General features: G+C 35.4%; 1 protein-coding gene across 15 annotated transcripts in view; it reads right to left on the bottom strand.

Moving 5' to 3' along the window:
- The window catches only part of neo1b (neogenin 1b), a 248121-nt gene that overhangs the window by 18899 nt on the left and 214222 nt on the right, over positions 1–15000 (bottom strand). For 9 of the 15 annotated variants that reach the window (XM_017354197.4, XM_009297706.4, XM_073942502.1 and 6 more), the window contains exons 16-21: positions 13379–13474; positions 7919–8151; positions 3877–4015; positions 1336–1443; positions 111–305; positions 2–34 (exon numbers count right to left, since the gene is read on the bottom strand). In XM_017354197.4, coding sequence (XP_017209686.1) covers positions 2–34; positions 111–305; positions 1336–1443; positions 3877–4015; positions 7919–8151; positions 13379–13474 — 804 coding nt within the window. The remainder of the gene's footprint in view (position 1; positions 35–110; positions 306–1335; positions 1444–3876; positions 4016–7918; positions 8152–13378; positions 13475–15000) is intronic. The other 6 variants (XM_073942499.1, XM_017354195.3, XM_073942501.1 and 3 more) reach the window with 1 other exon arrangement.

The following is a 15000-nucleotide window of genomic DNA, read 5'->3' as shown; positions in this document are numbered from 1 at the left end:
CCTTGATCGCTGGACATCTTGTCAGAGGGTTCAGCTGTAAATGAACAGACAAAAGCATGAGTGAGCATGAGCAGGTCAGTAAACAGGCTGATGTTTAGAAGTGTTAGGACCTTTCGGAGTGCGGAACTGCACGGCGTCAGACATGGGCCCCATGCCTTTAGAGTTTCTGGCCTGGATCTTGAAGAAGTAGCTGGTGTCCAGAGTCAAGCCCTGAATCTGATGGGTCAGTCGGTTCCCCACCACCGGCTCCACCACCCAATCATGAACCTCTGCGTTCACATCCGTGCTGTAGTAGATGATGTAGCCTGAAACACAATGCGAGGACATTGCATTGACTTGTTTTTCTATCAGGTTATTGTTAGTGTCTGTGGCCTGCCCCTAACCCTGACCTTAACCTTACTAATAAAACACCTTGTGTCTGATTTATAAGCACTTTTAATCAGTGAGGAGCAGTGAAATGTCAACACTAGTGGCTTGTTTGGATATCTCACTATATAAGTGAGACCTCACAAGTAGAGCTATTAAACACGCACGCACACACACAGACACACTCATAAGAAACACACAGATGTGCGGCTAAATGGATGGAAATGAGATCCTAAATCAACTCGTCTTAACAGTCATTGCAGCAGAAACTGACCAACCCGACGGGATGCCAGCAAACATTTCACACACGCTCTGATACTTGTGCATTCTTTCACACAAACACATGTGCATACACAAACACACATAAATGAGCACACATGCACAAACACACTCAAACATGTACGAAGTTTTATGCGTTATGGGGACTTCCCGTGAAAATATTCACATAACACCCTACCAAGTAAATAATATTTGATAGGCTGATTTGCAGCATGTGTCACCTGGACGCTCTTCATGAGATTCCAGCTCACTGTAATGGTTAATATTATCCTTAATGCATTGCACATTGAAAGCAAATTCAATTAGAACTACAAACATGGGTAGAAAGTGTTAAACTACAAACATGGTGGGTATGGAGAGGCTAAGATGGGAGGGTTTTGATTGATTATTAATATCTAAGCTGATGATGATGGATGTTTATTTCATGTTATTTTCATTATATCTAATCTGCATGTGTTTAACCCTCGCAGGAAACATTCTGCACACTTGCATTTTCCAAATAGTCGATTTAGGAGTCATTTTCCTCCACACACACACACACACACACAGACTGAATGCTGAATTGACTGTACTTTTATCTGCATATATAAATGTAATGAGTGTCCTGCAGATGATGTCTCAGTGTAAATGATCTGCTTCTCAGTGTGTGTGTGTGTGTGTGTGTGTGTATTGCTGCTGTGTTTTCCACACCTGTGATTTTGCCGTTGGCTTCAGTCGGCGGCTGCCAGTTGATGTTGATGATTCGTGGATTTCCTTCTTTACTGATCACCGTCACGTCTTTCGGTGCAGAGCTGGGAACTACACAACACGACACAATACAATAAAACCACCAAGCATTCATTTGCATTCATTTACTCATATATAATGTAGATATAATGTAAATATTTAATGACTTTACATGCACTGTTATTGTTATGCACAAAACTTATTGCATAGAGGTTGAGAAAACTGGTTATCAACATAATTGTGTGTGTGTGTGTGTATATATATATATATATATATGTATGTGAGCAATATCACATGAGTTGCAGTGTGCAATGGCTGTATATCAGCACTGGTGGGAGGCGTGATTTGGCACAAGGCCAGCAACGACTGACTGTGATATTGCATTTATACATCAGTTTGACGGCACACTCTTGTACATGAAGAAGAAAATCAAACACTTAGGGCTCTATCATACACCCGGCGCAATGTGGCGCAAGGCGCGGCGCAATACTCTTTTCCTACTTTCAGCTCGGCGCAAGGGTCATTTTGAGGTTTTGCGCCACGCTGTTTAAATAGCAAATTCATTTGCGCTCAAATGTGCGCCCATAGGCGTTCTGCTCTACAAAAGCAGGCGTGTTTTGGCGCGTTGCTATTCTGAGAAACTGTAAATAGTCTGATCTTTAGACCAGAACAAAGTTGGTCTATTGTCTGGCGCAAAGTGCGCCTGGCTTACACACTACAAACAAGATATAATACGCAAATATCTTTACATATGAAAAAGATATAATATATTAAGGATATATATATAGGATATAATAAGGATATATATATGATATAAATATAAATTATTAAATATTACAAAACACAATAATTTCTAGCCTACATGAAGATTTAAAAACCACTGCCGTCATACTTTCTTCATCTCGGGAGGCTTTTTCAGTTCATTCAATTTGCTTTTGTATAATGTTATTATTATTAGCAGTATTATTTATTATATCCATATTTATATTTGTTTTATTAAAAACAAGCTTAGATTTGTCCCCCTGTCAGGTTTTAGATCATATGGGGCATGGCAGGTGTATTTGGAAATAACTCAGTATTTTCACCACACTTTGTTATTATTGTTCATTTATTCGTTTGCTGGAAATTAGAACTGAATTTAGAAATAGTTTTGAAACAAATCTTTGCGCTTAACAAACCAAATTAATTATTTATAGGCTGATTGATGTCTGTGCGGGAAGGTTTCCCTATCCACGAGAGCAAAAGCGAAAGTGAACTTACTTTACGTCATGGTAATAGCAATGCGCTTATGGCGCGACGCAGCTGGCTCTTAAAGGGAATAGGAGATGAGACTCTGATTGGTTTATTCTCAAAACACACCTATAACTCATTAAGAAAATAAACTCAACCCTTTTAGACCATGTGCCACGGCGCAAAGCGGATTTTCCCGTCCTTAAATTAGCAAAAATGCATTCTGACACGCCCTCAAAGTGTTTGCGCCCTGCGTTTTGCGCTCTGCGCATACACCATCAAAAAAGAACCCAGAGAGTCTAAAACCCTTTTGTGTTAGGAACTACTTTCTGACACCATTCATTCAAATTTGCAGCTGACGTCAGAACAGCAGAAGCCGTTACGAATTCACCAACGTCACTTTAGAGCTAGTGTTTGAATGATTCTCTAAAGCATAATGTGAAGCCGCGCTTCTGGTGTGTGACCCCCCTTAAGGTGATGACAAAACAGCAAATTTTGCTTACATTTTAAGATCCATCTACAGTAATTTCCTACCAGACTGCTGTTGTGTTTGCGATAAAGAGGGACAAGGCTGAATCCAGCTTCTTATTCGCAGTTACTTATGACTCTATCCGGTCCACCTTAAAAACCACAAGGCTTCCTATTTTATGCTTTTTAATTCACGCTCAAGAGAACACACTGAGCAGGGGCTTATTATGCGGTTCTGGTGCCATCTTGTGGATAGAAAACGTCAACTGTCGCCGACGAGCTCTCTTCGAAATTGTAAATATTTTAAAATAGGCACTATTCTTGCAAATAATCTGCATAGTTGCAATCTAATCAACTACATTCTTGACTAAAAAGCCTCAAAAGTATATTTAGCTGTCTAACAGCAGTAATATTTGTCAAACTGTATTGTCTGCTTGTTGCTGGCTGTATGTGGGCGAAGTAATACACAAAGGGTAAAGAGGCTGTACGGGTGCTGATATTACGTAAATTTATCACGGCTATCAGCCAATCAGATTCGAGATCCAGACAGAACTGTTGTATAAACTAATATAACTAACATAAATATAGATATAGCTACTTTAAATAGACGAATAACAAAATAGACATTATATAAGTAGTATATAGGTTAAATAGGGATTATATTGATGTAAAAAGAAGAAATGTGACTAAAAAAACTAAACTAATTCCTTCCTGTATCTTTCAGAACAGCACATGATCTGTAAAACAAACATAACAGTGAGAGTGTGACAGAGTGTATATGCATGTATATATGTGTGTGTCTCTCACTGGACTCATGGGTGGTGCTGTGCGCAGTCATGCTCCAGGTGCTGCTTCTGCGGTTCTTCGTCACCATGACAGAGAACTCGTACAGTGTGTTTGGCTTCAGAGCAGAGACTGTGTGGAACAGAGATGTGGTGTTCGCCATCTGACAAAGCACAGCAAACACAGTCATTCAAACACTGCACACACTCTCAGATATTACAATCAATCATTACTGCACTCATGCAGTTTCTCAGTGTGTTTAGAGAGAGTGAGCACTAGAGGGCGATCCACACACACGTAAACTCAAACACAGTCGAACACTTGATTCAGCAACAGTCATTTTAGTATTTTTGAGATGTTTTTTAATTATTGTTAACATTGAACAGTTACAAAAGTCCAACTTTTTATAATGACAGTAATTTTTATTTAATATTTTGTAACCTTTTTTAAGTTTTTAGATAATATACTCTGGTTTTGGTATTATTTACTTTTGGAACATTTAATCATCACTGATTTTTAAAAATTCACACATATTACAGCAATTCTAAAGCATTTTACAATAATAAAAAATATTGTTGCACACAATAAAAATAAAAATACGCCATTTACTGATTCTAAAAAATCTTTTTAAATAAATCAGTAAATACAAATACTCATAATAAAATAACTAGAAAAATATATCTGTATAATATCACTTATTAATTACAATATTTGTATTCATTAATTGGAAATGAAAAATGATGCCGTACAATAAAAAAAAAAAAAAAAAAAAAAAAAAAAAAAATATATATATATATATATATATATATATATATATATATAATTGCAGTAATACAATTGCACTGTACAATGTTAATATAAAATATATAAAAGTATTTACTGATAATAATCTTGAAAACATTATTATGATTAGAAATATATTGATAAAAAATAACAATTTTAAACGTATTTATTAAATAAATATATCGCAGTAATACAGCACAACAAAAATATTTACAGCATTATTATTATTAATGATAATAAGAATAGAAACAAATTCTCAAAACAAATGAATTAAGTTCAGTAAAACATCAATTGTTTCTTTTCTTTCAACAGTTTTTTGTCATTTAAGTTTTATTTGGCTATTGAATAGACTTACAATAATCACAAATTCCAGGATTCATTTTCTGACACGTATAAACTTACAAAAACAAAACAAAAAGCCCAACCCCAGCCTGTAAGTATACAATACAGTGATAATCCAAACAACTTTTTAGTTACATTACATTGCTTGTGACAGAAGAAAGGGCCCTAAATCTTCTGAAATTGTCCAATGTTGCCTTTTAAAAGATGTCTGGTTCGTTCAAAGTGAAAAGTGGATATCAACTCTTCAAGCCATAGTTCAGCAGTTGGAGGATTTACGTTTATCCATTACAACAGTGGCAGCTTTTTGGCTGTTATCAAACAATATGTAAGGATTTTCTGTTTCACACTGCTCAAATAATTTGTATAATCAGAATGTCCTAATATAATAAGCACCAGGTCTTTCAGCAATTTAACTAGCATTTTAATTTTGTGGCTTTGTTTCCTAAAATTGCTTATTTTAAAGTCATTTTGACTTCTGAATGTGTTTTTTTTTTTTTTGCATGCATGACGCATATGACATGACTTTTTTGCCTTGTAAAGTATTGTTACACTTACACTTACACAAAAAACTGTACAAAAGCACGCACATCCCTCACATCCCTTACTCACAAAATATTTTTTTAAAAATTTCATCAATAATTTCTGTAATAATTATTATCAATAATAACAGTAAATACTGTAATATATTGTACAGAACAATAGCGTTACTGCCATAATAAATAAATAAATAAATAAATAAATAATATATTTATATTTTATTTATTGTATTTGTATGCTGTTTTAAAACGATTTGCAGAATACACACAATAAAATGTTATTCAATAAGTGTAAGTGTAAATTAAATGTTCATCAAAGGCTCCAAAAATACACATTTATTAAATTAAAAAGGCTGACACAAAGCGTGTCACGTTTCGAGCCACACGCCTCTTCATCAGACAATGTTCATCACAATCAGGTGCTCCTTTATGTACATTTCTTGATCACATGATATCCTCTCGCATATATGTCCATATGCTGTCACATCTGTAGTTCGCTTCATTTGGTCCGGACCAATGGTAATAAATGATGCATTGTTGCATCTTCTGCCGTCTTTGGGTCGTTTTCACACCACACTGCTGGCTCTGGTCTAAACCAGTTGAAACCAATGACTGTAAAAAATATGGACGACACGACAGCCCCTTTTCCCATTCAACGTTTTGAGGGCAAAACGCCTGCTTGACGGGCACAAACTGTCGCAAAAGACTGCTGAAATTGGAGCCTTGACATGCGCAGAAGGATTGTCTGATGGAGCCAGAGGAGGAGCCTCGAAAATGAGCGGATACGAGCTTCCAACCAAACGCTTTATGTAAAATCAACCACGCCCCCCAACTTCTCAGCATGCGTTTGCTGTCATATCAACACAAATGGATGTAATAACGTTAACAAATATGAGGGTTTTATATATTCAATCGCGCCAGCTCCGGGCCGCAGCGCATAACCTACTCGCGGGGTCACGGGCTGATTCCGGCTCGCATGCGGCAGCGCCGGCTCGCTCGGCCGCCGCATCTAGCTCGATTGACTCGGGCTGGAATCGGGCAGTGAGTCCAGGCATCCGGAGTAGGTCCAGCAGAGGTAGTCAGTCTGAGCTCTGAGGGGTAAATCTCCGGCAGGCGAGAATCTAGCCGGAACTGGCCCGAGTGTATTTTGCTATCTGGGTGGCTAGGCATGTATCAGCAAACTAATAAAGCCCGAAAAAAGCCCTGACCTTAGCGAATAAACAGTTTCCACCAGGATCATGTATGTCAGAAACTGTAGTTTACTGCTGAACTCATTTTGTCATGGTAAAATAACACAGAAATCGAATAATAACATTTCAGTCTCCTCCCGAAGCTCAGACGCGCTGCTTTGAGAAACTGTCAATCACAGCTGTCAATCACGATGACACGCCCAGCATTAAATTACTGCTAAAAACAAACTGTTTACAAAAATGAAGATCTGCACCTATTTCAGCACAATAATCAGTGCCTTAATCGACCAGAACCATCTTTCGGGACAGTTTATTGCAAGTGTAATAATTTTTTTTATTTGGGCTCAAGTCTCCTTCATTAACACGGAGGAGGCGGGCTTTATGACTTGTACTGCAGCCAGCCCCCAGGGGGCGATCTAACGGCCGAAACCTTCACTCAAATGCAGGCTTGCGGCACACTTGGTTGAAACGAACCAAAATGCAGTCATCTGACAAAATCCACATCTCTCATTGGCCAGATGTTGTTGAACATATTTCCTAAACTGCTTATTGATTGGTCAGAATTCACGTGCGGGAAAATGCCAGTGAACTCCCGCAGGTAAACAAAACCTTTTACTCTGGAGGGACGACTGCGCTGGCTGATTGTATCCCTGCTTTAGACAAACTACACATTACAAAAATGAAGCGCAGCCGCGGCTGGAAAACAGTGTTTAATGCATCGCTCGTCACTTCAGGAGGAGACGTGAATTAATTTAGCTAAACTGCGACATGCTCATCTTGCGCAAAATATTACCAACGATTCATCAGGTAATGTTTTCCCCTCTCTCTCTCTCTCTGTTGGTAAAGCGCTGTCAACAAATATTTTTCCTCCATATCCCATAATGCACAGCGCATCGGCCTACGGCAGCTGGATTAGTCCAAAACGAGCAGTGCTTTTTGCAGTTGGACCTGTTTTAGTACGGATCATATTCTCACCACAAACGAACCGCTCCAGGGTTCGTTTGAAAGCGTACCGAGACCACCTCTTCAAGCAGGTCTCGGTACGCTTATTTGGTCCGCTTTTGGTGCGCACTCGAGTACGATTGCTGCATTCTCACCTGCCCAAAGGAACCGTACCAAAAGAGGAAACAAACTCTAGTGCTGTTCAATCAAACTAAATAAGGCAGGTGTGAAAGCACCCTTAAACTGTGTGTGTGTGTGTGTGTGTGTGTGCACCTTGTATTTGGTGTTGGCGGGGATGTTGGTCTTCCAGCGGATGGTGTAGTATCTGGCGTCGGTGATCTTCTGGTTTTTGGCCAGTGAATTGTCCGCCCAGGAGACTTTGACAGTGTCGTGGCTGAGGACGCTGGCCTGGACGCCCACCGGGGGCAGCATGGGTGTTGGGTCGGGTGCTGGGGTGTATGGGTTATTGAAGAGTTCATAAAAATCAATATCAGGGTCTACGGGGTCTGACAGCAGCGTCAGAAGCAGAATTAATGGAGAACAAAACAAAACAGGACGAAAATCACAAGGGTGAACATGGAGGATTAATCAGGGTTAGACGGACACATGGGTTGAGGTGAAAGGGAAGAAATGAATGAAAAAGAGAAAAAGAGACAGTGTTAGAATCCACAAAGCCCATCTCTCAGGTTTAACAGCATGCAGAAGACAAATCACTGATCATGTTTGGTGTCAAATAGATTATTTCCATTATAAGTAAACAGATTATACTGGAGAATTTACATAAGTACTTAAACACACGCACACACGCACGCACGCACACACACACACACACACACACACACACACACACACACACACACACACACACACACACACAGAGCTTCATTAGTCTTAAACAGGGATTGCTTTTATAATCATCTCTAAGCAGATGATCTGATTATCACAGAAGATGATCATTTATCAGCTCATCATCACTAACAAAAGATGAATAAAGTTATGAAACTTTTTAAATACTTTCTAGAACGGAGATGCCCAAAAGCCGGCCGGCGGGCCAAAGTTGGCCTATGATAACCTTTAATTTAGCCCACCATCCCCTCTAAGAGGAGAGTGAGAATGATGGAGAGGATTGAGGCGAATGCCATCAAAAGAGATCGTCATTTCTCATTTGACGTGATCTTTTTTGTGGTTGTTTTATTACTGAGCGACAACAAAAGCAAACTGAAATGTTTAAATGTATATATTAATCATACGGTTAAAATGTATATATTAAATTAATTATACTGTTAAAAATCTATATAGTAAATTAATTATACTGTTAAAATGTATATTAATATTAATTATACTGTTAAAATGTATATATAAAATTAATTATACTGTTAAAATGTATATTAAAATTAATTATACTGTTAAAATGTATATATTAAATTAATTATACTGTTAAAATGTATATTAATATTAATTATACTGTTAAAATGTATATATAAAATTAATTATACTGTTAAAATGTATATTAAAATTAATTATACTGTTAAAATGTATATATTAAATTAATTATACTGTTAAAATGTATATATTAAATTAATTATACTGTTAAAATGTATATTAAAATTAATTATACTGTTAAAATGTATATATTAAATTAATTATACTGTTAAAATGTATATAGTAAATTAATTATACTGTTAAAATGTATATTAAAATTAATTATACTGTTAAAATGTATATATTAAATTAATTATACTGTTAAAATGTATATTAAAATTAATTATACTGTTAAAATGTATATATTAAATTAATTATACTGTTAAAATGTATATAGTAAATTATTTATACTGTTAAAATGTATATATTAAATTAATTATACTGTTAAAATGTATATAGTAAATTAATTATACTGTTAAAATGTATATATTAAATTAATTATACTGTTAAAAATGTATATAGTAAATTAATTATACTGTTAAAATGTATATAGTAAATTAATTATACTGTTAAAATGTATATTAATATTAATTATACTGTTAAAATGTATATATTAAATTATTTATACTGTTAAAATGTATATATTAAATTAATTATACTGTTAAAATGTATATTAATATTAGTTATACTGTTAAAATGTATATATTAAATTAATTATACTGTTAAAAATGTATATAGTAAATTAATTATACTGTTAAAATGTATATAGTAAATTAATTTTACTGTTAAAATGTATATTAATATTAATTATACTGTTAAAATGTATATATTAAATTAATTATACTGTTAAAATGTATATTAATATTAATTATACTGTTAAAATGTATATAGTAAATTAATTATACTGTTAAAATGTATATAGTAAATTAATTATACTTTTAAAAATGTATATATTAATAACGCTGTTTAAATGTATATTAATATAAATTAACTGTTAAAATGTATAATTAATAACATTGTTTAAATGTATATATTAATATTAATATTATAATTTATTTATTCAATTCCTTCAGCTTAGTCTCTTTATTCAACAGGTGTTTCCACAGTAGAATGAACCGCCAACTATTCTAGTATATGTTTTACCCAGCGGATGTCCTTCCAGCCGCAACCCAGTACGAGAAACACCAAACTCATACACTACGGCCAATTTAATTAATCAATGCACCTATAGCGCATGTGTTTGGACTGTGGGGGAAATCTGGGCAACCGGAGAAAAGCCAAACCAACACGGGGAGAACATGCAAACTCCACACAGAAATGCCAACTGACCCAGCCAGGACTGGCAACCTTCTTGCTGTAAGCTAAATGGTCCGTAATGTATGAATGTGAATGAGTGTGCATGGGTGTTTCCCAGTGATGGGTTGCAGCTGGAAGCGCATTCGCTGTGTAAAACATATGCTGTATAAGTTGGCGGTTCATTCCGCTGTGGCGACCTCAGATTAATATAGGGACTAAGCTGAAAATAAAATGAATGAATGAATGAATGATTAGCATTTTCAGATGTGTAACTGTAGAGCTGGAGTGTGTATTTCGACTTTTATCCTGATAAAGTGTGTGTGTGTGTGTGTTTTCTAATTTCAGTCGGGCTCCTGTAACTGACACCTGATGCTGATCAATAAAGCTTTGAAGATTAGTTTAACTAAGATACACCTGGAATTACTATTGATTCCTCTGTGTAAACATCCACTGATCAACACACACACACACACACACTCACACACACTCTGATTCAGCAGAAAATATAATGAATGATCATCACAATCTGAGAACACACTTGTTTCTGGGTCAACTCTCACACAGACACACATACACACACACACATACACACAAACATGCATACAAACTCACTCGCTCGCTCACCCACAAACACACACACGCATAAACACGCGCAGGCGCACAAACACACACGCATACACACTCTCTCTCTCTCTCTCTCTCTCTCCCAGATAGAATAATGAACATACATGCACACACACACACACGCATACAGATACATACACACAGACAGACAAATATAGACACACACAGACATAGAGAAAGAGAGATACACACACACTACTATAAGTGTGTGTGTGTGTGTGTGAGGGTCAGCAGGGGGTCTGCAGGGCTCTTACAGCAGCTTCATCTGTCTGAGACACTGACAGACGCAGCAGCACACGACACACACCTGCAGATCTAGAGGAACACCACTGTGACGCGCGCACACACACACACACACACGCACACACACACACACACACCTGTCCCAGAACAGAGGGGTTTGTGGCTCCTGCCAGCTCTCATTTACACAGAGACACAGTCACATGCAGTCAAACACACATGCACGCAGTTTCACACACACACACACACACACACACACACACACACACACACACACACACACACACACACACACACACACACACACACACACACACACACACACACACACACACACACACACACACGCACTTTTAGCTTAGCATCAATCATTGAATCGGATTAGACCATTAGCATCTCGCTCGAAAATGGCCAAAGAGTGTTGATCATTTGTCCTATTTAAAGCTCGACTCTTCTACAGTCACATCGTGTACGAAGACTGACAGGAAACGGAACACTGCTCTTTTCCAGACTAACAGCACTAGGAACTATACTCTTACCGTACGTTCACACCGAGAGCGTCAAAGTAGCCGGAAGTCATTCATTTTCAATGAGAGCCGGCGGCGTTAGGTGGCGATAAGCGGCGAGGAGCAGCACGGCGCGTCTTCGCCGGCGTGAGCGTCGAGGAGAGTTGAAATGAAGTCAACTTTATGGTAATGAGCTATGACGCGGTTCGGCGGCAACCAATCAGAATGAAGACGTCCACCGCTTGATAGCAGTTCAGAGAACACAGACCAGTGAACTTTGGTTCCGACCACAGTTGTTCCCAAGTGTTTGATGAATGCCGTCGCCGGATTTTCAATTATTTACAATGTTTTCTTACAGGAACATGCGTTAAATAAGTCACTGGCGAGTTACTGATGTGCATTAATGTTATATAAATTTATCTTTAAAAAGCGGGAATCTCACGCGATGTGACAGTACAAAACAGTACAGCTGCTTCAGGATATTTCAGACATATGGACACATATTGAATAAATAGAGCAAAGCCACACCACACGCAACTTGATCTTCCATTGTTATATGATTTTGATAAGAAGTGCGCAACATTTTCTCGCTAGAAACATGTTTTATGCAGGAATGTAACTGATATGCTGCAACGGCTCCTTTAAATACGAGATCAATGTAGCGAGTTTTGACGCTCTCGCCGCCGGAGCTGAAGGCAGACAGCGTTGTCGCCAGGGCGGCCAGAGCGAACTTGGACGCTCTCGCCGCTTTCAGTGTGAACGTACAGTTATTCAGTTGCAATAATCGCTGCAAATGGCATTAATACAGGCTGAAAATCTTGCAACCATTGATTCGATGCAGAGCTATTTCCACCGGCTGCGTAATAAACTGATCGTTGCGTGGCTTATCAGTGAACTCCATCTCTGTGTAGTAAACGCCGCTCCATCTGAAAGCACATGATGGAGGTTTACTACAGCTGGCTTCAACTAAACGTGCCTTCGATTAATGAAGATAGTTTTTAACATCTACTGTATGAACTCTAAATACACAGAGTTTATTATGCTAACACGCATTATTAGCCCTAAAGTGAATAATTAATCCATCAAATTAATAAAATGCCAAATAAGTGTCAAGTTAATGCATTTTTATGTTAGTTTTGATAATCTTCAGTCAAAATCTCAGCATCTGCATTTTAATTTGGCTCCTTCTCTGATGATGTCACTGACACTTCAGTCACAATATTGTAAGCCACACCCCTTTTACTGTTAGTTTGTAACAAGGGAATGACATGCAAAAAGAAAGCTCCGCCCGCCTACTCAATATTCCTTTTCAGTTGCAAGTACATTAACATACTTAAATATTCATTTATACATACGTTAACCGAAGAAAGCTGTGAATGGTGTCATGTGATCACCATCCAATCAAAACCTACAATCATTATGGAACATAAATCAACATCTTTACTGGCATGAGAGCGGGAGCAAGCTGTCAATCATGTGAGATCCACCAATAGCAGACCACAACACCTCCAACCAATCATAATGGAGCGTATCCCCGCCCCTACACGTGTTCTGATTTAAGAAGCTGATTTCACCGATGTACAGCACAATACAGAAGAACTGATATCTTAATTAACGCTAATGTTGATCAGCGAGAGACTGTTACCGGATTGAGGTCTTGTGGTGGCGCTGTTGTAGATGGGAACACCTTCACCCATGTTGTTATAAGCCTTGAGAGTTATGACGTAATGGGAACTGGCATCTGCAGAGGAAAACATTAATACAGATGTCTCAAACACATGTAACGCCAACTCAATAGAAACATATTTTGCAACAATAAGTGTCCTGCGAGCGAATAATACTCGAAAACTAACTGAAAAAGACAAATACAAGTTCAGCACAATTTCAGCTTTGAGGAAAGCATGCAATTACCACAGAAAATAACTCACTATCAAACATAAAATGAGTACACAGGGAGAAAATAATAATGATAATAATAATAATAATTATTATTATTATTATTATTATTAATCCAAAAATATTTTAATGAAATAAAAAAAATGATTTAATATAATAAGTGTACAGTACTAAAACGTACAGATTTAAAATAAAAACAAAATACCAATACTTTTATATACCTACAGAACAATATGATACTATGATACACTAATTTTATGTAATATGTATTATAATAATATGAATGAAAAAAAAAATCCAAGTAGTTCATGCTCAGGGGAAAGCACCAGCTTTTAAAGTGTCTAGATATAATGCCTGCATTTATTAATAATAATAATTATACAAATATTATTACTAGATTATACTGTAAAAAATATGATATGATCAAAATATTATTTATTCTACATACAATTTCTGCATTTTCCTAACAACAATAATAATACAAATGTATTACTATTAAAAAAGATGAATATTTATTGAAATAATAAAAAATATATTATGATCAAAAATATTATTTTTTCTGGATATAATTCTTGCATTTTCTTAACAATGATATTAATAATAAAAAATATTATTATTTAAAGAGTAATATTTATTGAAAGAAATAAAACAAATTAAATCAAAAATATTATTTATTCTTGATGTAATTCATGCATTTTCATAACAATAATGATAATATTAAAATATTATTATTATTATTATTTTTATATTTATATTTTAGGTAATATTTAAAGAAATCTTATTAAATAAAAAAATATTATTTTATTCTCAAACAATTCCTACATTTTCTTAATAATAATAATAATAATAATTATAATAATAATTATTATTATTATTACTACAAAAAAATATTTTATAATATTTATTTATTTATTAAGTTATAATTAATTATAATTTTTATGATCCAAAATATTATAAATTCTATAATTTTTGCATTTTCATAAAAATAACAATAACAAAAAATAACAATACAAACCGTTATTATTACTATTATTTATATATATATATATATATATATATATATATATATATATATATATATATATATATTTAAAAAACTAATTATTTTATAAATATTTTATGATCTTAAATATTATTTATTAATTTACTTTACAATTCTACAATTGAAAAGAAACTAAAATATTCCTAAAATATTTTAAACTGGTATTCAAAACATACAACTGATTATGTTTATAATAATAATAAAAAAGAATAAATTATTAAAAATAATAATTATTGCCATCTCCCATAGACATCTGCGTGTATTTTACAAACCTTAAATGTTGTTTAGCTAGTAGCTATGTGTATTTGAAACCTAAAATAATCTTTATT

This window comes from Danio rerio, chromosome 25, assembly GCF_049306965.1.
Source record: "Danio rerio strain Tuebingen ecotype United States chromosome 25, GRCz12tu, whole genome shotgun sequence".
Taxonomy (NCBI): Eukaryota; Metazoa; Chordata; class Actinopteri; order Cypriniformes; family Danionidae; genus Danio; species Danio rerio.
The sequence above is the reverse complement of the archived record's forward strand: the minus strand, read 5'-3'. Positions and strand labels throughout refer to the sequence as shown.